Here is a 22,389-nt window from a genome sequence, read left to right as displayed (position 1 = left end):
ATATGAGGGGTTGAAGAAAGAGAGCCGAGGGTTATAATCCATTTTAACCCATATCGAAGCACTGGAGAAAAGGCGGATTTTACGCATAATGACCGTTCGGTGTGCGCATAACGGGCCATTCAGGAAACGCGGCATTTTCAAACCCTTGTCAGTGTGGAAAAGCACAAAAGGACCTGGGAGAAGAGTGTCAGTCGCCGCCACTCTGGTCAAGGATGGCATCAAACCCTGCCCGGAACTCGGCACGGTGAATAATGACTACAGCAACACTTGTCAATCCCGGGGAAAGTGTGCCAAAACGTCACCCGCACCGAATTACCCGCCGGGGCCGTTAACGGAGAAACCAAGCTTCTGATCGGAGCAAGGGGTAAAGTCTTGATTTGACCTGTGTTTGAATCGATGAACTAGAGATGACAACGGGCGCAGTTTAGGGTGAAGAGGGGGTGTTGAGGGGATGGGAACGTCATGCGCAGGCACGTGCCCATCACATGATCAAAGCCTTGCACGTGATCATCACCGCCGCCTCTGTTTCTCCCAGTACAATCAGTGCGATCTGAGCCTTCGATCTGAACGAGATTGATTGAGATTGATGCGGACCAAGCACAGCACAAAACTGCGTACCGGTCAGGACATTGTCTCAGCCTGTTGGAGGTGTCTCCACTATTCTGTGCCCGGAACGAGTACATACATGCCTTGTCATAATCCACCACGCGTGAACCCACCAGAAAACCATCCCTATCCCGGATAACCAGGCTTCCTTCTCTGACCGCCTTTGACTGACCTCTTACTCCTTGATCGAGACGAAGAGATTCTCCGAATACGCGTCATCTCAGCTCGGTGCCATTCACCAGTTTCCTCCTCTCAATCTTGCTCGGGTCTTTTCTCTGGCTGGATTTCCTCCGGCCTACCCAAGTCTTCACCGTGCATCTGGACATCAGATAGCGCGTCTAATCCCGTTTCCATGCTCAAATGCATGTCCAAATCCATTGAAAAGTCTTCCGGGACCCCCATGTCGTACCCCATGTCTTGCCACCAATCAGCTGCTGTGTTGGGAACGTCGGCCGGGAGGGAGACTGGCGCAGACCCAAGCAGTGGCAAGGAACCAAGACCTCCCTCGAGATTGGGACTCGAGGGTGCTCCAGGCAATGTCATGGGTATCGGCATCCCCGTCGACTGATGGAGTGCTGGTTGTTGCGTGGGCATCTGAAGGGAAGGTTGTCGGGATGGTGGAGGTTGTCGTTGCGAAGAACTCGTCCCATGCCGTGCTGACCCTGCCACTGACCCTGCCACTCCCGGTAAGCCGAAAAAGCCAGCAGCGTTAGCGCCTCCAGAGCCACCAGCAGGAACATGATCCGGTACGCCTACAACCAGGGCCGCCAAAAACTCGAGCTTCCTCGTCACAAGAACCTGCAAAAACCGATCCAAAATTCTCTCGACATAAACAAACCTCTTCAAAACCCGTCTGACGTTTTCCCAAGCTTCGATATTCAATCGCTGCAGCACCATGGCGAAATGCACACTGAACCAACGTTCATTGATGATATCGCCTGGGTGCTCAACAGAAGGTGAAGGGATCACGCCAGCCCTCGTGATATGGTGTGGTGCTTGGACTCGATTTGGACCATCCGATTCCTCGACGACCGCGCCAGCAAAGAAGAGAAACAAAAGGGCGTCCGTTGGAACCGGATTAGTTGGCCCTCTTCCACCACGGGCCCTCCCTGTTTCTGGCACTTGCAGACGCCTATACTGGCTCATAAGTGCCATGAGCAAGTCCAGCCTCGCGCGAAGGTGATGGAACGGAATGTATGCCATGCTCGGAGAGTTCATACCGTAGCGCATAACGAACTGGAACATGTAGCTGGTGGCAAGCACCATGCTAGAGTGGAAAGCATAGCGTATCTGTGACAGCAGTGGCGGTTCGTGGCCTTCCAACTCCAGGAAGTCCATGTACTTGTGCGACGAGAGGCAGCTCAAGGCGTATTGACGCAGCGAAAGCCATGTATATATCGGATCGGCGCGGTCCTGACCACCTTCGCCAACAGATTCGGAGATGTTCGGAGAGCCGGATGTGTCTGCAAGGGCGAAGGCCAACTCATTTGCCGCCAATGCTTCGCGATGCCAATTAATCAGCTCCAAGAGATGCCGAATATCGTCATTGTCCTCGCCGTGCTCGGTCTGGAGAAATATTGCATTGTCCGTGTCCTCATAGACATGAGCATCAAAGCTGAACAGATGATCAAGTGGTCGTAACGATGGCTCTTCTGGCCATGCCTTAGGTGCCCAGGTCTCAAGGTCCATCGACGGACGTCTTGGGGCATGGCTTGCTGTAAGCGAGTCGCAGAGTATCAAAAGGTACTTGAGCACTGGATGCAACGCTTCAAGCCCCCCTTCAAGACCTCGAAGGAGCCGCATTGAAGCCGCACAATGGAGCTGGCAGCTCTCCAGGTCTTGGCAGTGAAAACTGAACGTTGTCATTCCATGTATCAGACTTAGGGCTGCTTCAGAACTGATACCTGGTTGGGCGAGCTGAACCCGGGTTTCTTCAAGACATTTTCCATAATGATGGATAGCCCTAGCCCACAGCATCGGTGTGTTGTCGGTGGGAGGAAGATAGTTTGTGATGTAACTGAGCGCGCCAGAAAAAAGGCCGTGCAGCATGGCCGGATTATTGATGACCATGTTTCGAATCCAGCCGTCGGTGAACTGGACCGCCGTGTGTGAAGGGTTGAAGTAGATATGTGCGGGCCAAAAGTTGGACATGTAGCACAGTCGCCAGAACTGCAGGACCGAGTTGAAAAAAGTATCAGGAGACGATGGTCCGGCCACATTGGGGTCTGTTGCGCCGGTTGGAATCAGTGAGGTGGGCGATGCAGCGGTGCTCAGTTGCGCTAAAGAGGCAGCATATTCAGCTGGAAGAAGGTTGGAAGTCGACAGCGGGAGAGTCGAGGGTCTGGAGGACAAGGCTGGGAATTCATGCGTGGCTGACTGGCCTCGAGATTGGTCTGGCTGGCGTCTCTGAGACTGTCTCTGCTGATATTGGAGTACTCCTCTCGCCTGCTGCTCCAAAATGTCTTGGATCGATGGAATTGGCTCGGCTGTTGGACTGGGAACAGCGGTTTGAGCTACCGGACTTGCAGGTGTCGCTGACTCGGGGTGTGTCTGGCTTTCGCGCTGCGTTGCTTTGGTCTGGGACGATGGCTTCCTCGATCTCCTGGCAATCTGCATGGCATGGCTCCGCACTGCAAACACCTCCTCCCTCTGCCTGGACCTAAGATTTGTGGCGTTCTTGTTAACAAATAGGAAAGGTCCGGTATACGCTGGCGGGCGTTGATCTGGCCGGCGGTCATCCTGGTCTTGTTCCGCCATGCCGGCTTTCGGCTGATGAAGACTGGAGCGGCGTAAACTGCACCTCAGACTGCAAGATGTCGTGTGTGGGTCGATCTTAGACTCTTCTGCATTGAGCCCAAGATGATGGATTGGTGAGCTTGCCACCCCCTGGGAGTCGTACATTCTGGGAAGGAGAATGGTTATAAATCCTGTCCTTGGGGAGCATACATGTGGCGCATCAGTGGTATTCACTCTGATCAATCAAGCATATGTGAGCAAAGCCTGTGATAAAAATGCAATTCGGCCCAGCGCGATACCGAAGTGAAGACGTTGGAAATTGTCAACAAGGCCGTGGACCATGTAAATGTCGCACCTCGCGACAGTACGGCCGAATATACTTCGCACACAGTCCAGGGACCTTTTGTTCGAGGCGGCAGACTTCGGATTTTTTAAGCTGCGAAGGGGACAACCGATGCATTTTGAGATTACACTTCCGCTGGACCTCGTACTCCATATCGTGAACCATGAACGTGTGGACAAGGCTGGTTGGACCATAATCCTATTTGGGCTTTGTAGGACAGAACCACGATGTGCAGATGGGAAAACGGACTGAGTGATTGGGCAGAGACAGAGCCCTTAGTGCAGTTTCTGTTCTCAGCGACTTAACGACTCAGCCACAGCAGCCTATTTCCTTAAGTCGCAAGTCGGAAAGCCAGAGCCGACGAGCAGCCCTGCCCGACGATAACCTTCTGGCCCCTGGTGCGATGAGTAAGGCACATGTGCGGCGAACTGAAGCCCTGGCCCGCGGGTTATTGTCCGGTCAGAACCGCGGCATTCGTGATCCAATGGCAGGTCGACTGCTTGCATAACATTTGACAAACGAGGGTGCGGAGGCTTTTGATTGTCCACTGGATTGCAAGGCCAAAGCATGCAGAGTACGTCAGGCGCACGACGGCTAAGTCGTCGCAGATCAGGACCGGGGGGGCGTTAGTACGGGCTGGCGCTGCTCCTCATTCAATCAGGCTCGACCGGGTCCCAGGTTCCCAAACATGTCAAATAATCCATCTAGACCCCTCAGGCCATCAGACAGAAAAGGAATCATCTACCGAGTTGGGCTCGTGTCAGATGTCTGGGCGTTGAATCAATGTTGGCATTTGGTCCGCACCAGAGCGCGGGTGCATTGAGCTTTTTATTTGGCCCCCAGCGCAAAGTTTGGAACTCGAGTTTTGTGTCTATCATCACTACTGACCCCTGGGCTTGATCTCATGATGGCGGTTGATAGGGATGAATCAGCATTTCCGAGAAACTATGCGGCTGTCAGTTTGTGGAGATGATGGCGTCAAGATCGCGAAATGCTCACCTCTTCAGCTTTTCCACCCCGCGCACTTCATCCGTCAGGAGCGGCATCTTAACCACGTTGAACTCGTCGTACAGCTCTTCAATCTGGTCGAGATATTTCTTCTGCATTTTCCTCCTAGCGTTACACTGCTTGCATTCATTGCCTTTCTCCGGGAACAACAACTGATTGACGACGATGCAATGGGTATCAATATGGTAATTTGCCAGCTCTTGAATCATCCTCTCCGTCTCGTACAAAGAAAGGAACTCGGCGATGCAGACGCAGACAAAGGTGGTCATGTCGGGATTCTTGAATTGGCCATTGACTTCGGCAATGGTCTCTCGAAGCGACTCAAGCTTCTGTGTCAATTCCTCGAGTGATGCCCCTCCCGGAAGACCTCCTCTTGCTCCTATAACTGATTGCAGCATGGGACCGAATTGAGTAGAGAGCTGGGAAATCTTTGCGAGGGCCTTCTCCAGGACCGTGGGGAATTGTAGGAAGCGAAGAGTGTGGCCGGTGGGAGCCGTGTCGAAGATAATGACTTCGTAGGAGAGGGATTTGACTTGCTTGAGCACTTCGGCAAAGGACATGGCTTCGTCAACGCCAGGAATCTGTCTAAATTAGCAACCTGACTTCGCAACCGAACGAAGGAGTGGCATACGCTAAACGCCAGATCTTGCATCATGTTGCCCATTCCACCCAGTCCTGCCATGGCTTCCTGAGCCTCATCCCCGCCGCCGCCGATGAGATCGTTGATGGAGCCGTTAGGGTCGATTTCCATGGCGCTGAGGTTTGTAAAGCCCTCGACCAGTCTTGCGTCCTTGCCAAACTTCTGGCTAAAGGCGTCACTCAAGTTGTGAGCGGGATCGGTGGAAATCAAGAGCACCGATTTCCTAGCTTTTGCCATTTGAATTGCCAGCGAGCACGACGTTGTTGTCTTGCCTACACCACCCTTCCCACCCACGAAAATCCATCGTAGCGACTTCTGGTCAATGAGGTTTTGGAGACTCGGGTCAAGGACATCGTCGTCCGCGCTCACGAGTGCAGCCGACATGTTTTGACGTGCAACGTTTTCGATTTGACCACTTCGTCTAGTTTGTTGTGGCCCTCTCCTTGTGGCCAGGTATGTAGAGGGTTTGGTTACTGCCTGCGCAGAAGACCGCCTGTTGTTCTCGAATGTTCCTTGTCAAATGAAAGCACAGAGGAAGACAGAAGGGCTGGCTCGACGTGTAATGTACTGTGTGGCTCTCGCAGTCTATGTCAAGAAAATGAGTTATTCTATTGTCTACAGGCAGAAAAAGGCCGGTGACCGTGGAAATGCAGACCGATTCAATGGTGACTAGGTGAAACAGGCTGGTGGAAGTAAGTGGTGGCCAGGGCTGCCAGGAAATCGCAGACACCAAAGCAGCAGCTGCGACCCTCGAGTCCCACGTCATTATTATTTCTCCCACTTTCCACTTAATAACGTCTACGCAGTGCCAAGCTCCTGCACATGTACCTCGTAGATAATACCTACCGAGCGTGCGACTACCTGAAAGGTAAGTAGATCTACCTCGTATTTCGTATACCTCCTAAACCCCTTCACGGCGGCCTGTTACTGTCGCCCCGACTACTATAATGGAATATAGGGAAAAGAACATCAAACTTGAACACATGCGATTGAAAGCAGCTTTGCATCACTTCTCTACCAAACCCTGCCAGAACTCGCGCCACGGATCTGGCCACCGTGTGACTCCGGACGAAATGCTATATGACGGTGAGAAATAGGTAGATTTGCGCCCTTGAGACATGAGAGAAGCCAGCACTCTATCCGACCGTAACCTGATTGTCATCCACATACGTGCCTGCCTGCTTCCCTGGAATTTTGAAATCGCTTTTGAAAAGGAGAAATGATGGGGATAAAAGAGGTCGGTTGTCGCAGTTGCTCAGCAAAAAAATTCATAGCCCCGTAACATGTTAGTAGTGTACAGTGTACATTGGTTTAAGTATGAAGTGCGCCCGAAAGCCAGCCGACTTAGCTGTCGTCGTCATCGCCGTGTCGATATGTGCAAGAATCACCCTTGAGACATTTGCCTTGCTCCCAGAAGGTGCACGTTTGGGTCTTATAGAGGTAAGGTTTGGACTCCCCCTTCTTCTTCTTGGTTCCTCCTTTTCTGCCATTGTCGTTGTCGTTGTCATTGGAGTCGCTACGGCCATGCTTGCGAGAAGCGTCGTCGAAGTTAGCCACGTAGGGGCTAGGGTTTCCAGCCAATCCCAGAGGAAGCGTACTGGCAGATGTTCCGGCTTGAGCGCCTTGTTGCATCGAGGCCCAGAGGGCGCCTAGATTTGGTCCTAATGCCGTGGCTTGGCTGACGGCGAGATACTGAGGTTGTTGGGTCTGCGTTTGCGATTGGTTGCCGAGGACTGTCTGGAGGATCGCCTGCAAGTTCACATTGGCACCGGGGGCAGCTTGCGGCGCTGTGGTCGGCTGGCTCGGCTGAGTTGATCGACCCAACATGCTTAGAGCACGTTGAAGCTCCGGCGGAATGGCTCCTGGTTGCTGTTGAGATATCTGTGGGGCAGACATGGCTTGAATCTGTGCCGCAAGATCAGTGGCAGGTTGTGTTCGGACCTTTCGTGCGAGATACTCCGTCTCTCGTCGTCGCGTCATCTCATTGGGCTCGCCGAAGGGAGTCTCGGGTTCAGCAGGCTCGAAGTCGCCTTCATCCTCCTCCTTGCTTTCATCTGGCTCCTTTGGGGTTTGCGGACGGTCGGCCTTGGAAGTGTACAGTGCCATGAGTGTGTCTTGCTCATATTTATTTTGCGCTTCACTGCTCGGGCTGTCAGGCTTCATGATCCCGCCGAACTTAAGTGAATTAATTTTGTGTGGTGAATCGTCGCCAAGGGTAGCATCTTCAAGGTAACTAAAGTCCACTTCCGACGGTGGTGTATATGGCTCAAATTCTTCGAAAGAGTCTTCGTCCTCTTCGTCCTCGAGATCTTCCAAGTTCTTGTGGAGTTTAAGCGCTTCACCTTCACGACCAGTGTCTCCAGCGTCGCGTTTTAAACGGTCGCCTTGGTCAAGCTCTTCGTCTGGATCATGGGTGAACAAGCGAGTCTCCACCAGTTCCGCATCGGCTTTCCAGGTGACGCGAAGTTTCCTGCGAGCTTCTTTACGCAGTCTCTTCGCCTTTTGCTCTTCAGTCTCGTTCGGGATTCCGTCTTCTTTCCTTGCCTCTTTTTCAGGCTTTTTCTCCATATCAGCGAGCAATCCCAGGAAGGACGATGCGGTCGCGGCCTTTGCGACAGGGGCAGAACCACCAGTCCGCGGCGGGGACTCTTTCCCTGTGTTCAGTTTCTTCACTGACTGGGTAGAAGCCAGAGAAGGAGACGACGATGAGGAAGCCTTCTCTTTAGCAGCTGCAGCGGCTCGTTCTGCGTTGGAGGTGCCTGGTTTTTTAGGTGCTGATGCTAAAGCCGCAAAGATTGAAGATTTCGGAGGGGCGGCCACAGCCACTTTGGCCTTTGCTGAAGGAGCTGTTGTTCCTGCTGGTGCAGGAGTTGCTTTCTCTCCGGCCTTGGCCGTGTGTGCGGCTTCCAGCGCCTTTCTACGTTCGGCGTTTTGGAGAGCGAGAGGTTTTGAGGAATGCGGAATCGATTTTGCGACCTTTTTCAGAACCGGCTGGGCAGACCCATCACCTTCCCGGAGACGCTTGAGTCCGCCGGTGCCCTCCTTTCGTGTCCCATCTGCTGGGCTCCCAACAGATCTAGGTGACATTGGCTTGTCACCCTTCTTGTCATGAGAGGTGGAAGTTTTCTTCGCCGTAGCCGCGACAGCATTATCAAGAACGGCTTGTGCTAACGTCTTGACATCACTCGTAGCCTTTTTGGTCAGACGCTGGAGAATCTTCGACAGCTTCGTCATCTCCAGCATCTCAGTATCAAGAGTGCCAAACTTGACGACGAACTAATTGAATCGAGTTAGCAGGGTACCGCAAAGGTGAAGAGCCCTCTTACCTTGAGGATGGAGCTGACAAGGGTGCTGTCGTAATCGGCTGCGTTGAACCTGTCGAGCATGAACGAGTACAAGGCCGACATTGTGAATTGGTTTTCGCCTAGTCTAAAGGCGATTATCAGTAAACGTTATTGAGCGTGATCGGATCACATATATGCCATGGTGTTCCCAAGGCCCTTGCATACGAGACGAATCACGAAAAGAGGCGGTTTGTAGACTATCTATGGATGCAGAGCTATGAATACAACCATTCTGCCGAAGGAGCAAGCACATCCGCGTCTTCGAATCCCGGACCTGAGACATCGAGCTGTGCTTGCAACTAAGGCAGAAGCAGCAGAAAGCTTTGCGTCTATGGAAGGAATCTGGGCCACATGAGGCCATGTCGACACAGAAGTGGCCAGGGCAACATAAACACGGACACGACAGAGTGGCAGGGAAGGCAACATACCTATTGACGATGGCTGGATGACCATATAGCAAAGACCTCATCATGACAGTTTCCATGACTTGGCGATAGCGCGCAACTTCTTCCTTTAACCTTGGAGCATCTGCAGCAGTGGGAGAAGCAGGAAGCTCTGCCTTTCTCAGGCTTTCATTCTTCGTCTTCCAGGCGTCTCTCAATCCTCGCACAACATCACCAAAGCCAGCAATGCCACCACGGATCTTCTCGGGAGAAGCCGACTTGTTGCGAGGGCTCCAAACAGCTTGCACCGCATGATAGAGAGCTTTTCCTCGTTCATCGGTGGGCATTGATACGCTCAGTGGGGCAGGGGTCACTTCGGGAGGCTCCTCATCTTCGATCTCTAGATCGTCATCGGAATCCGTTTCGGATCCTGAGGGATGTCCATCGGGCTTTGCAGATGCATCCTTTCTCGGACGACCTCTTTTCTTCTGAGGCTCATCTGGGGTTTTAGTAGCCGTCGTCTTCGTATCCTGTTCGGGCTTTGGCTGAATAGCGATCCCTGCCCCCGTTAGCTGACGTTGACGACTAGGATCGACCTCGGTACCTGGACGTGGAATTTGTGACGTGACAGATGGCATAGGCTGCAGGGGTTGGTTTCCTTGTAAGGATCTTGGATCGACCGTCGTACCCGCCTTGAAGTATGAAGTGGGCATGAAAGCTTGCTGCGTCTGGAAGGCATGGTTGCTGTCTGGCAGACCATGATCAGCTAATGACTTGGAAGCATGCGATACATGTCCCCTACTTGTATGCATCATCTGATTCGAGTTCAGCAAGGAGGGGTCCACAAAATGATTCGAGGGTTGATGAGTTTGATCTTGAAAGGTTCCGAAGCGCATCATGTCGTTGTTCTGGGCCAGTGTTAGCAAACAATGCGGGCTGCACACGACGGAGCGTCGGCCACTCACCTGGACATGTGATAGCTGCGCACGCGGATCCATGTTGACGAACGGTGTCTGTTGTGGCTGTGCTTGTTGTTGTTGCCTTGGAGCGTAGTTCTGTGAAGGAGTTGGAGTCTGTCGTTGTGGAATACTCAGCTGCTGGGCACTGAATTGTTGGTTGGGATAACCCATCTGAGTCTGATACGAATAGCCGCCATCGAACCCCACTGGCGAAGGAGAGGGTTGCGAATAGTATCGGGGATCATAGTTGGGTTGTGTCATCTGGCGAGAGTCGAAGTATGGTTGAGTGTACTGATGGTGGGGAAATGCTCGCTGGGCGACATTATACTGCTGTACATCTGGCGTGCCCGATTGTCGGCCTGCATTGGGATCGTAGTCATGCGACATTGACATCGAGGGTTGAGTATAGCTGCTGCCAAGGGTGGTGGAATCGAAAAGCTCGGGGTCAAAAAAGCGAGACAGATCTTCTCCATTGGGAAGACTATCGACGCCTGAATAGGCTTGGATGCCATCAAGCAAGCCGTATGATTGACCTTTTGCATGTTGCGCGCCATTGAGTGACGGGTTGGTTGATGGATTCATGGTGATGGGAAGATCGACACACTGGCTAGAGCCCAAGAGGACCTAGGGGCTCAGTCACGTGGTCAAAGATCGTCCAGCGGTTAATTGCGGTGATTGCGGCCGTGACTTCAGTGGCTGTTCCGGCAAATCACGTGAAGGAAAGCCGTTCGGTCTGACAAAAAAAAACCCAAAATACTCCCGTCAAGGCGACCCAGGAGTTCGCGCTGAGTCGCTCTGGCTTGCAAGGGAGCAAAAGGTTTGTTTGGGCTTATGCCGAGAAAAGTTGCCACTCACAGGCCGCAACACGCGCTCGGCTGCATAGAAAGGGCAATGTAAGTGGAAGTGCGGCGACTGCCGTGCCCTGACCAACACAACTGAGGCTTTTTGAGGGCTTTTGTTTTGTAGCAGAGACCGTAGAATTTAATTTGTCGTTCCGGGGTACACAGGGGGTTAGTGTTATCTTTTTGGGAGGATTTTCTTTTTTTTTTTTCTCGCGCTGTTCAATCCAGAACTCTCAGGCTGGAAAACGAGGTGGGTTTGTTTTTGTTCTTTGGGTGAGGACGGGTTCTGTTCTGTGAAGGGCCGCCCTGCCGCCTGGCCACCTGCGCGCCTTTGATCCCTCCGCCTTTCGTGCCTTGTAACCACCACCCGTTTCCCTCCCTAAAGACAAAGGGAGAGAGAAATGGCACAACCCCTTCTTCTGAGATTTTGCCCGCACTTCGAACCGTGCAAACAAGGCCAACAAAGGGCCAACCTCCCAGTCTCTCAAAGGAAAAAATTCACTCTCTTCTCTAGTATGGACCAGTTTGAAGGAAACAAGCACTAATGCACTCAATCCACCCCCGTCACTGATGAGTGGTATAAAAAGAGGCTCAAAAGGACGTGTGTCTTTTGGGCGGATTCAAATCAATATTAGATGATGAGCGAACGCGCCACACACAGTCACGCCAACGTCAACACACCCCGTCTCCAGCCCATGCGGTGATGCCAAATGGAGAACCATTCAATGTCACTTATTACAGAGCACTGTCCGAGGGTGCCAAGGAACAAGATTACAGAGTGAAAAAGAGGAAGGAGGAAAAGGGGATGTATTCGTGGGATAAAAGGTGGTATTTTGAGGGGGGTGATGAATTGATGAAGTGATGAAGGAATGAGAGAAGGGAGTGAGAGAGGGAAGAGATGGAGAGATGGAGAGATGGAGAAGATGGAAGGCCAAGTTCAACCTCTTGAGATTAAAGCGCTACCCGCAGTTCTAGACTAAGCCTGTTTTGGTTTGGTGCCTGGTTGTCTCGCATCATGCCCAGTTGCGGCCACTTTTTGTTCCAGGGCCTTGGGCCACGGTGCCTCCAGAGGCTGTTTATACAAAGTACAAGGGACTCGGAGCTCAATACTGACTTTGCTTCTCCATGATGCAATGTTGTCCTTGTTAGACTTGGGCGTTACAAGTGCAAGATGAGAGTCGGCTTTCATCAACTCCCCCTAGCCCTACAATCTGCGGACCTTCATCCTCGACCGTCATGGCATCCCGCACCCAGACTCTGCGGGACCGTCAGATAGGTGAGTAGCCTTTCCAGGACGAATTACTCCATACTTGAGGATTCTCACACGTCTCAGCTTCTATTGAGCGCATACTGAGCCTGAACCACGACCACGAATCTACCTCAAATGGCGATGTCACAGCCAGTCCTCCAGCTGCCTCGCTTCTCAACGAGAATGGGGAACCAATATGGAAGGTTCTTGTGTTTGACAATCTTGGACGAGACATAATCAGCAGTGTTCTACGCGTCAATGACCTGCGGAGTAAGGGAGTAACAATACATCTGTCAGTTTGCCAATAAGTGGCCTAGGACAGTACAACCACTGACTGGTCAACAGAAACATAAACTCACCTCGCTATCCCATACCAGACGTGCCTGTCCTGTATCTCGTCGAACCCACCCCCGTCAATATCCAGCTCATATGCTCTGACCTTGCCCGTGGCCTCTACTCTCCAGCCTATGTCAACTTCATCTCCTCGATATCTCGGCCACTCCTGGAAGAATTTGCCGCTCAGATCGCATCCACAAATACAGCAGATTCCATCGCCCAAGTGTACGACCAATACCTGAATTTTGTTGTCGCTGAACCCGACTTGTTCAGTTTGGCAATGGGAAAAGAGTCGTATTGGACATTTAATAGTGCCAAAGCAGAAGCTGAGGCCCAGGATGCAGCCATAGACAGGATTGTGAGCGGGCTGTTCAGCGTCAGCGTCACAATGGGATCGGTGCCCATTATACGATGCCCTCAAACAGAGCTGGCTAAGATGATCGCCACCAAGCTGGACAGAAAACTGAGAGATCATGTCCTCAACTCTAAGGATAACTTGTTCTCGTCAAAAGGCTCCGCAGCCAATCTATACTCTGCACCCTCACGACCTGTTCTGATAATTCTTGACCGGAACATCGATCTAGTTCCGATGCTGTCTCATTCATGGACATACCAGTCCTTGGTACATGATGTCCTGAAAATGCACCTCAACCGAATCACGGTGGACGTTGCCGACGAAGGAGATCCGACCACAAAGCCCCGAGCTTATGACCTTAACGCGAGCGACTTTTTCTGGGCGCGCAATGCAAGCGCTCCCTTCCCTCAAGTCGCAGAAGACATTGACAAAGAACTCACAAAGTACAAGACGGACGCGGAGGAGGTGACGAGGAAAACAGGCGTGAATAGCATTGAAGATCTCAACGACAGCTCAGCCTCCGCAGCTCACTTGAAAGCAGCAATAACACTGTTGCCCGAGTTGCGAGAGCGCAAAGCAACGCTGGACATGCACATGAACATCGCGACCGCACTGCTCAAGGGCATCAAGGACCGCCAACTTGACAACTTCTTTCAGTTGGAAGAGACCATCACCAAACAAACTGCTGACCAAATGCTCAGTCTCATCAAGTCGGACGATAAGGGCAACAACCCGTTAGACAAGCTGAGAATATTTATCATCTGGTACCTTAGCGTCGATAGGGAGCCCTCAAAATCCGAGCTATCAGAATTCGAGTCTGCACTCACGGCTGCTGGCGTAGGCGATGCCGTGACGGCAATAAAACACATCTCCAACGTACGTCTGGAGACGCGAGGGACAATGATGAGCTCCACAGCACCATCTCAGCAACAGCCGTCATCCCAGGCGCCATTATTTGGCGGCCTCTCCTCACTCTCCAAGAATTTCACCGAAAAGCTCTCCTCCACTGCTCTCGGGAACACGTTCAGCAACGTCAACCTCGAAGCTCTCGTGTCCGGAGTGAAAAACTTTCTCCCCGCGAACAGGGATCTAACGGTGACCAAGATCGTAGAGTCGATCATGGACCCGCCCGCCGCGAGTTCCAGTGCGATCGCCATGACGGAGGGATATCTATATTTTGATCCCAGGAGTGCACATGCTAGAGGAATACCTGGGACAGCAAGCGGGTCGACTCCGCCGTCGAGAGACAGCAAGGGAGGTCCCGGTAGCCAGTCCGGAGGTGCAGGTGTGAATCCCAGCTTCGGCCAAAGGAGACAAGGATACACAGAGGCAATCGTCTTCACTGTGGGAGGAGGCAGTATGGACGAGTACGGCAATCTGCAGGACTGGGTCAAGAGGACGAGCGGCTTGGGAGCCACCGGGGGGTCAGGAGTCGGTGCCAATGCTCCTCGGGCGAGGAGGGTCGTCTACGGGAGCACCGAACTGGTCAATGGCGAGGACTTTTTGTCCGAGTTGGTCAGACTGGGCCAGGAACTCTAGGTGAGAAACGACGAGTGTATACCTACATCATCTGTCTCTGTCTCTATCTCTGTCTCTGTCCACGAACGAGCATGTGGAAAGGGTAGACGGCTGAACCAGTCGACTTAGATATACGCCAGACACACATGCACATACATACAGAGAGAGATAGAGATGGATACAGCGAGGTGGCAATGAATGAAACAAACGGAATCCCAAAAAGAAAGCCATGTATAACTGTCATTCATTCACTCATTGACTTGTTCTCATTTCCACTCCATTCATTCACTACCTACTTAGAGAGTGTATGTATATGTGTACCTCAGTCAGTCAGTCCTCGATCACTCCTTGGACAGGATCGGGTCGGACACAACGGCCCCTGGTGGCCTCGAGCACAACAGTCGGCTGTTCCTCGTTCGTCCACATGATCTGTTCGTACACGACAACATTCACATTGAGGCATCGAATCATTGTAACGCGTATATATAGCATTGAGCATTTCAGAGAGACAGCCACAAAGATAGACAGACAGAACCTCTAGCAGGCATCCGCATCTGAACCAAATGCAAAATGCAGAAGGTGTGGGTTGGCCATACAACGCGGCGCACCGGCCAGTCCTGTTCGATCGACACCTCACCTCCTGGCTCGTGAGAACCTGCCTCCCCCTCCGCCTGCTCTCTTGGCCCTCGAATTCTTGTTCTTGATCTTCAGACTCCGGAAGTTCATGTGCGAGTAGGCGTTCGGATTGATCTTGCGGGTTGTCGTACTCTCGTCTCGGCCGGCCGCGCTGCTTGTCGTGATGTTTCTCGAGGGTTTGGACTTGGATTTGGTCTTTACAAAGCCATCGGGGTGGAGAGATGGTTGTGGTTCTAGTCTGGTGGTAGATGATGTGTGTTTCGACTTTGTTGTCACTTTCTTCTTGGTGGCAGGTCCATCGTTCACAGGTAGGTATTCGTCCGCATCGTCGGATATGTCTGGTTCGTCGAATCCGCCGTCATCAGATTCTTCATTTTCAGCAGAAACATGTTCCGTACGTGAACCCGCTAGGCCTACGCAAGCAGCCTCAGCGGCAAGAGCCAGTTCATCCTCGCTTTCGGACTCGTCGACACGCGGAGCCTCAAACTCATCATCGTCCTCATCCTCGTCATCAGCGACAAACCGAGGCGCTGCAGATGGTTTCATTTTCACCGGTCTTATAATGACTCTTCTTGTTGTCCTTTTCTGTCCTCGTTTCTTCCATACCTTCGGTGCTGGGTCGTCTCCTGCGGCGATCACTGTCGAAACTCCATCTACGGGCTGACTATCATTGACGAGGACGTTGACTTCATTGGCTTCCATTTCCCTCAGTGCGTCAAGGTCATCTTCATCGTCATTGTCGTCTCGTTGTTGTGTCTCCTGCTTGCTTTGCTCCAGATCTGCTATGATCTGACTCAACGGTTTCGGCGCGCTTTTGACATGTCCTAGGCTTCGTCGCGAGCCTCGTCTAGTGGATGTGGGACTCGACATGCCTCCAGAGGCTCCAGAGGCTGCGAAAAGTCTCTCTTTGAAGGAGAAGGTCCGCTTCAAGTAAGGGGGGGTAAAGTCGTTGGCGTTCGCTGTCGCGTTGCCCGGGCCATTGTCTTTCGTCGGAGTGGGTTTGAGGACAAAGTCACGAAGCGGAGTTTTACTCTGTATCGGAGGATCTGCCTCATCATCACCACTGATCATGCTCGCAAATCTGATTGCACTGGGGGTTGCGAAGAAGTGATCCAGCATGAATTTTCTGCCTTCGCTGATCGGGGTCTTGGAGTGCAGGTGCTTTCCAGCGGACACTCTCGTTGACGGCGTAGTAGCCTGAAGACCTCCATCTCGAGTATAACTCGACGCTCGGGGTTTCTGGCTCGGGGTTTGGGCCACCGGCAGCTCTTGCGAGTCAAGGTCCACACCTCCATCGTGAAGTGCATCAATTTTCCTCTTTCTGCTTCCCGGTGTGCTTCCAACGCTTTTCCTAGACCCTGGCGTTGAGAGCAGGTCGAATATGCCCAGCACTGTGCCATCTCTTCGCGGAGTCGGTCCAATGGCCCGGGGTATCACTTTCGGTGATATCGATGCGGGCGGGTCGTAAGGGTCGATGTCGTTGGGATGCCATTGCGGTCTTGAAGGAGAAAAGCTCTTCCGGTTTCGATGCGGTGTCAGGCCAATTGCAATTGCACTGTCCGACCGTCCGTGCCGTCGAGTACTCTGGTGTCGGCGAGGTGTGTTCAATGCATCAATGCCGCGTTTTCCAGCAAGCACATCGCGCACTCGGCTGTATTCTTTGTATTTTGCTGCAATGACAGCGTCCGCCTTGATGTCGCCCTTGCCTGGCTTGCGGCCGCCGTGGCTCGCAGCGAATGACCGCTCGTATTCTTTCAAGTCGATGCGAAGAGCGTCTGCTTGAGACTGCAGAGATGCTCGTTTGGGTGTGTCGAGTAGAGGAGTCGATGCGTCCATGATAGCTCCAGAGATTGTACAGTCAAATCAGAAATGGGCATTCCGTCAGCCATGCGAACATATCAAGCTGCTATCAGAATGCGGAGAGCGACAGAGATGCGAGGTTCTACGACAGACACGCTGGTGGTACACGCCCAGTCGCGTCGCCATTTACGCGCTCTCACGGGGCTGATGTTGGTACATGGGCAACTTTGCCGACAATTTTCGTGACCCACAGAACAAATCTGGTCCGGGCATCCGACAAAATGAAGCAAACAGAGGCAATAACAAACTAGGGTCCTTTGATGGCAATTTCAGGGAAGAACGTTGTAATGAATTTTATCTCTTCCTGCACCGCCACGACCATGGGTGGAACTAACGTAGCTGCGCTGGATGGAAATCGTCTTGATCTCGTTTTTGAATATTTTCCACTTTTCTTGAATCCCACGGCGCCTCTTCTTATGAGACACTGTTCCGTAGATCTTGCACATCATACTGCAGGCCGAGCCATCTGTCGTCCTTACCCTGTTGGCAGAACCGTCATCGAGTACCTCGTTATTCGACCATACCAAGCGTGCACTCTCACTTCGAGCATGCCATATCGCCCAGAATCAAAGACGCCGCTTATGCCACCAACTCAACAACACCGCCGGCCTCCTTAATCTTTCGCTCGGCCTCCTTGCTGAACCACCTTGCTCTTACGACAATCGGGATCTTGGGAATGCGGCCCTTGCCGAGAACTTTGGAGTATCCGAGAGGGAGAAGGTCCAGGACGGGAGCGGTATCGGTCTTCTTGCCAGAAACGTAGGCTTCACGAGTCTCCTCGGGGATCAATGACCAGAGCTGTAAGACACATGTTAGGTTTTTGTTTTCAACGTCAATGACAAGAGAAGTGTCTGACCTTGTCGAGGTTGATCGAGGGTTTCCAGTAGTGGTTTCTGAGCAGGTGGAAGTGTCTCATACCGACCTTTCCGAAGTAACTAGTCCAGCAATTAGCACTCACTCAGGCCACAAAACATCAAGCTGGGGAAGAATTGGTCCAACAAGACCGTTCTCCGCTCCAGACCCGAATTTTCCTAGCGGCAGACGTACCCAGGATGGTATTTATCCATGTTTGTTCTGTGGTGATGTTGACCACCGGCGAGACCGCGACCACCTGGATGCTTGCGGTGCTTTCCAACACGACCGTGACCGGCGGACACATGGCCGCGGCTGAAGATTCCAACAGTTAGCCACGTCCCTCAATTTTTGAACGATATTGCAAGTGAAATCAGAGTGAGCGCTGTTCGCGAAGCGACTCGATATGTCGGCGGTGCGTTCGACTCGTGCGAAGCCTGACCCAGGCATTGCAGGATCGAGGTCGTCGGAAGCGCAGTTTTGATCGTTGACCGACTCAACGTTGTGCGAGGCGCCATTCGTGATGATATCGACATAGTGGGGAGCATTCGAAGGGAGTAGACTCACTGTTTTCTCGTCTTGGTCAGTCTCGTGGGCATGTTGGCGGTGTCGAGACTGAAGTTTGTCGTTGATTGAAATCAAACGTGGATGTTGAGGTGGAAGTGCAAGAAAATGTGCGGTCTCCGAACTTGGGTTAGCGCAGATAAATCTTGGCAATAATATGACCGAAGTTATTCCGATTACTTGTCAAGCCACACTCAACATCAGGTCTGCCACGTCTGTCACGGCTCCATCACCTCCCGGGTACATAAGTCTGAGTGTTCATAAGCGATGAAGTGACTACCACCTGGAATACACATATATTGCTTACAACTACATGACACCACTATGGGTAAGTAAATCTTGGGAGTCCTGGCTCCGTGAGTCGGTGGGACTATATCCCGCTGGCGCTCTCGAGGCGCTTGCGTCTTGAACTTGGACAGAGATCTTCTCTTTACAAGATACCTGCAGTACGATTTAAAGTTATTCGTGGTCATAGTCGAGGCTGCTCGACGAACATGACATGCCCACCACCAGGATAGGCCGGGAAGCACCGATCCGACTCTCCTCAAACATGTCGTGAACATCCTCGACTTTACGCACTCTCTTTTCATTTGTATTCTCGGAAGCCTTCGCAGAGAGGCCTTCGAGACTTAAGCGTGCGAACATGTCTCTCACGTCCGGGCCGTTGGGCCGTTCGGCCTCCACGCACGAATGAGAAGGTGCAAGGAAATGAAGGATGACTTCCTGAACAGCGAAGTGTCCCTTTCCGAGAACAAGTCTGGGTTTCTCGACATCAACTTCCAACTCTTCGAACTTCAGGGTGTCCATCATATCTTGCCTGTAGAGGCTGTGGAATGCCGGTGGTGTCTGGCTTTTTGGTCTTTGAGGGGGGATTCGTTTTGTCTGGCTCTGTATTCTCCATGTTGATATATTACTCTAGTGTCCATCCCTAAGAGATTTGTCTGGGTAGCAGACCGGAGATAGAACGGCGCTCTTTTCTCTCTGCTCCAGTGAGCGACAGTGATGCCTGAGCTTGAGCAACATTTCGACGTATTGTCGGTGTATACGCAGGAGAACATGGCAACCTCGACAGAGAGCTGAACATGGTCGTTTCAGCACACTTCACAATTCGGATGAAACGCGGCGCGGGAACTGAGTGACGGTGGTGGCAGTTGAGGAGGCCCAAGGAAAAGGTGGCGCTGGATCCCATCATTTCGGACTATGGGTGCTGACCACAGGGCGCGACGCTCTCGTTGTGGCCGGCGATAGATGAATACATGCAAGGCTAGTCGCTGGCGGCCTCCAATTTCTAATATGGTTCTCATCGTGCAGTCGGTAGGGAGAGTGGAAGGGTTGAAGATTCAGTGTGTGGAAAGGGGATGAATAGTTGAGTTGATGAGTGACACACACATCACAATCACAGTCCACATGCTTCGACTAGGCAGTTCATGTCTTATGATGAATGAAGTATGATCGATATGGACAATAGTGGGTGTCTCGATTCCATAAGAGGTGAGAGATAAAATGCGGGTTTCTCTCCTATTGGCTTTTGTAATATCCTATCTAGCGGTTGTGGTGGTAGTGAGCCATCCCTTACATACCTACTGAGTAGGCATCTATGATAGATACATCAATAGTTCTATCGACAAATACCATACCAGTACCTCCTCCACCAAAATCCAACATCGATCTTTCTGCTTCGGACTCTCTCGTACACACCATTAAAAACAAACCGGAACCAAACCCATTTCTCTACCTACATCGTAGACTCCATCCCAACTTGTTTCTCTCCCAAGCTCTTTTTTACCCAGGCTGTGCGCCAAAAACGCCATGCTGAATCGTAAATGGCATGGATCTATGCGTAAACCCCATCTCTAAACTCGAAATCCCCGAATAGGGTGGTGGTAACCATAACCCCCATGTATCTATGTTCGTTCCCGTTGTTGTGGTCGTCGAAATCGTCGCGGGCGTCATCTGTACGCCCCGTATCATAACCCAGTGCTCATCAATGTGTTCGTCTTCGAGTTTCGAAGGTGCATAATCTGTTGCAACGTCGACACCTCAATGCTTTCGTCTCTGCGAGCCCTGGGAAAAACCAACATGGTCCAGATCCCTGGCTTTCACTCAGCAATCTCGGTTTCGCCCTTCCTCACCGAGGTAGTCGGATGTGCCATGTTAGACCGTCTCTCTCCCGGGCCCTAGTCCCTGGATGCAATTCAGCGTCTCCTGCCCGGCCACCTCCAGATTTCTCTCGTCGTCCAAACGACTCCTGACCCTGACCAGCTCGTTCCGGGCCTCCTTTGTCTCTTCTTTATCACCGCACATCACCGCGATGCGTAGCCTCTCCTCTGCCTTTTTCCGCTTACGCTCCTGTCGTTGTTCATCTTCTCGCATCTGGCGAATCAAGGTGGATTTTTCTCTGATGCGGCCACCGTACCGGTAGAAGAGGAAGGGGATCGGGATAATGACGACCTCAAGAAGGCCCAGCAAGGTTCCTGCCCAGTTAGGGCCTAGGGCGCGATACATCGCCGGTCCAGCCAGAGGCAACGTCCCTCCAAGAACAGATCGCATGACGGCATTGCCTGCCATTGCACTGGCGGCATAGATTCCATAGCTGTATGCGAGGTAGTTCCCGGCATAGATAAACACGGCTCCGTTGCCATAACCGAACGGGATACCCGCTGCAATAGAGACAGCCCAGTGGATCTTGGTCGGGTAACAGGACCATGCGAACCACAATTCACCAATAGGAATCAAGACAGCCGCGATGCAGACAATGCTCATCATTGCTTCCGGCGGCACGTTTCCTTCCTCGTCTCTTTTGTGCGAGTTGATGAGCTTGCGGATGGGCGATGCGCTCGCAATGATCATAAGAGTACCAATGCCAATCCCAAGGAAGGAGAGGCCGCTCATACCGGTGGACCAGCCCCGCATTTCCGTGAAGACAATGGGATATGCAACGAAGCAGAGGTAAAGGATGCCTAGGGAAGTGCAAGGTCAGTGGTTGACAACGACGGGAACAAAGACCCTAAGGCAAGAAAAGGGAAAAACCACGAACCATAGACGATCGATATGTAAACGTTCCAGAAGATGCAAATGGGCTCCTGGACTGCAAGCAACAACGGACGTTTGAGGTTGATTTTCATCAGCTCGATAAATCCCACCCGAATATCATAGCGGGTCCAGTACCTGTCATCGTCATGGACTTTTCGCAAGTTCTTCGCTCTGCGCTGTAGCAGGACTGGGGCATAAGTCTCCTTGGAAAAGACCAGTAGTGCAAAGGCACAGCCTGCCCAGATCATGGCTATCCAGTTAGTCCACCGCCAGCCTAAGTATTCAGTGACGAAGCCGCCAATCGTTGGGCCAACCACAGGACCATTCATGGGACCGATGGACCAGATGGAGAAAGCTGTCGCGCGATACTCATCCGAGACCAGATCCGCAATGGATCCGGGAGCATTAGCAATCATGGCACTTCCAAAAACAGCCCCAAAGAATCTCGCAATAATGATAGTCTGCAGATTTGTAGCAATTGCTGCAGGAATGACCAGGATGGTGTACAAAGCCATGCATATGATATATACAGGTTTTCGTCCATATGTTTCGGCGATCGGGGCGAGCAGCAGAGAGCCTACCGCCAGCCCGAACAGGTACGCCGTGACACCAAGAGTGGCAATGGGTTCCGAATTCACACCAAACTCCTCCATCATGGCCTGCATGCCCGATGTGTAAGAAGTCGAGTACATCACCACCCCCAGTGTGCCAAAGGATATCGTGAAGATGGCAAAAGATTTGTACCCTATTGACCAATTCCTCGGATTTCCAGGATCATCTGGGTCAAAGTCCACCTCAAAGGACGGATCTAGTGTGAGGTCCGTGCCATGAGTAGTTATTCTCGTCACCGTTCTGGCGGCCGATTGTCTGGAGGCTTGTGTGATTGTGAGGGTTAAGGCTCGTTCATCATTGTCTGACTCGGATCTGGAGACAGAAGACGTGGGAGACTGTTCAGTAATGGGTGAATAGCATTCATTGTGATTAGGAGTCTGTGGGGAAGAGTAGGAACTGTCTGGATATCGAGAAATGACGACTGGCGGGATGGGCTTTTCTGGATCTGACATTGCGGGGGAAGGAGATCTGTCGAATGGGATGGGCTCGAAATCGTCAAACAGAACAGGTTCA

General features: G+C 52.1%; 8 protein-coding genes across 8 annotated transcripts; 1 reads left to right on the top strand and 7 right to left on the bottom strand.

Moving 5' to 3' along the window:
- Positions 1-858: 858 nt before the first annotated feature.
- On the bottom strand, positions 859-3,363 carry AYO21_08646 (hypothetical protein; the record flags this gene model as incomplete). Its single annotated transcript, XM_022658589.1, has 1 exon — positions 859-3,363. One exon carries the CDS (start codon positions 3,361-3,363, stop codon positions 859-861), a length of 2,505 nt encoding a protein of 834 aa, XP_022509063.1.
- A 1,317-nt stretch (positions 3,364-4,680) lies between these two features.
- AYO21_08645 (ATPase get3) lies at positions 4,681-5,717 on the bottom strand (the record flags this gene model as incomplete). Its single annotated transcript, XM_022658588.1, has 2 exons — positions 4,681-5,274; positions 5,325-5,717. The coding sequence occupies 2 exons, from the start codon at positions 5,715-5,717 to the stop codon at positions 4,681-4,683; spliced, it is 987 nt and encodes a 328-aa protein (XP_022509062.1).
- A 960-nt stretch (positions 5,718-6,677) lies between these two features.
- AYO21_08644 (hypothetical protein) lies at positions 6,678-10,601 on the bottom strand (the record flags this gene model as incomplete). The annotated part of the gene is made up of 4 exons (XM_022658587.1): positions 6,678-8,609; positions 8,660-8,762; positions 9,106-9,968; positions 10,026-10,601. 4 exons carry the CDS (start codon positions 10,599-10,601, stop codon positions 6,678-6,680), a joined length of 3,474 nt encoding a protein of 1,157 aa, XP_022509061.1.
- A 1,496-nt stretch (positions 10,602-12,097) lies between these two features.
- AYO21_08643 (hypothetical protein) lies at positions 12,098-14,340 on the top strand (the record flags this gene model as incomplete). The annotated part of the gene is made up of 3 exons (XM_022658586.1): positions 12,098-12,137; positions 12,195-12,402; positions 12,456-14,340. The coding sequence occupies 3 exons, from the start codon at positions 12,098-12,100 to the stop codon at positions 14,338-14,340; spliced, it is 2,133 nt and encodes a 710-aa protein (XP_022509060.1).
- A 612-nt stretch (positions 14,341-14,952) lies between these two features.
- AYO21_08642 (hypothetical protein) lies at positions 14,953-16,791 on the bottom strand (the record flags this gene model as incomplete). The annotated part of the gene is made up of 1 exon (XM_022658585.1): positions 14,953-16,791. One exon carries the CDS (start codon positions 16,789-16,791, stop codon positions 14,953-14,955), a length of 1,839 nt encoding a protein of 612 aa, XP_022509059.1.
- A 603-nt stretch (positions 16,792-17,394) lies between these two features.
- AYO21_08641 (60S ribosomal protein L27a) lies at positions 17,395-17,882 on the bottom strand (the record flags this gene model as incomplete). Its single annotated transcript, XM_022658584.1, has 3 exons — positions 17,395-17,613; positions 17,672-17,750; positions 17,863-17,882. The coding sequence occupies 3 exons, from the start codon at positions 17,880-17,882 to the stop codon at positions 17,395-17,397; spliced, it is 318 nt and encodes a 105-aa protein (XP_022509058.1).
- Positions 17,883-18,690: 808 nt separating this feature from the next.
- On the bottom strand, positions 18,691-19,038 carry AYO21_08640 (hypothetical protein; the record flags this gene model as incomplete). The annotated part of the gene is made up of 1 exon (XM_022658583.1): positions 18,691-19,038. The coding sequence occupies one exon, from the start codon at positions 19,036-19,038 to the stop codon at positions 18,691-18,693; it is 348 nt and encodes a 115-aa protein (XP_022509057.1).
- A 1,347-nt stretch (positions 19,039-20,385) lies between these two features.
- On the bottom strand, positions 20,386-22,328 carry AYO21_08639 (hypothetical protein; the record flags this gene model as incomplete). The annotated part of the gene is made up of 2 exons (XM_022658582.1): positions 20,386-21,191; positions 21,269-22,328. The coding sequence occupies 2 exons, from the start codon at positions 22,326-22,328 to the stop codon at positions 20,386-20,388; spliced, it is 1,866 nt and encodes a 621-aa protein (XP_022509056.1).
- Positions 22,329-22,389: the final 61 nt, after the last annotated feature.

The sequence above is a fragment of the Fonsecaea monophora genome (genome assembly GCF_001642475.1).
Source record: "Fonsecaea monophora strain CBS 269.37 chromosome Unknown Scaff77, whole genome shotgun sequence".
Taxonomy (NCBI): domain Eukaryota; kingdom Fungi; phylum Ascomycota; class Eurotiomycetes; order Chaetothyriales; family Herpotrichiellaceae; genus Fonsecaea; species Fonsecaea monophora.
This window is presented reverse-complemented; position numbering and strand designations above follow the sequence as displayed.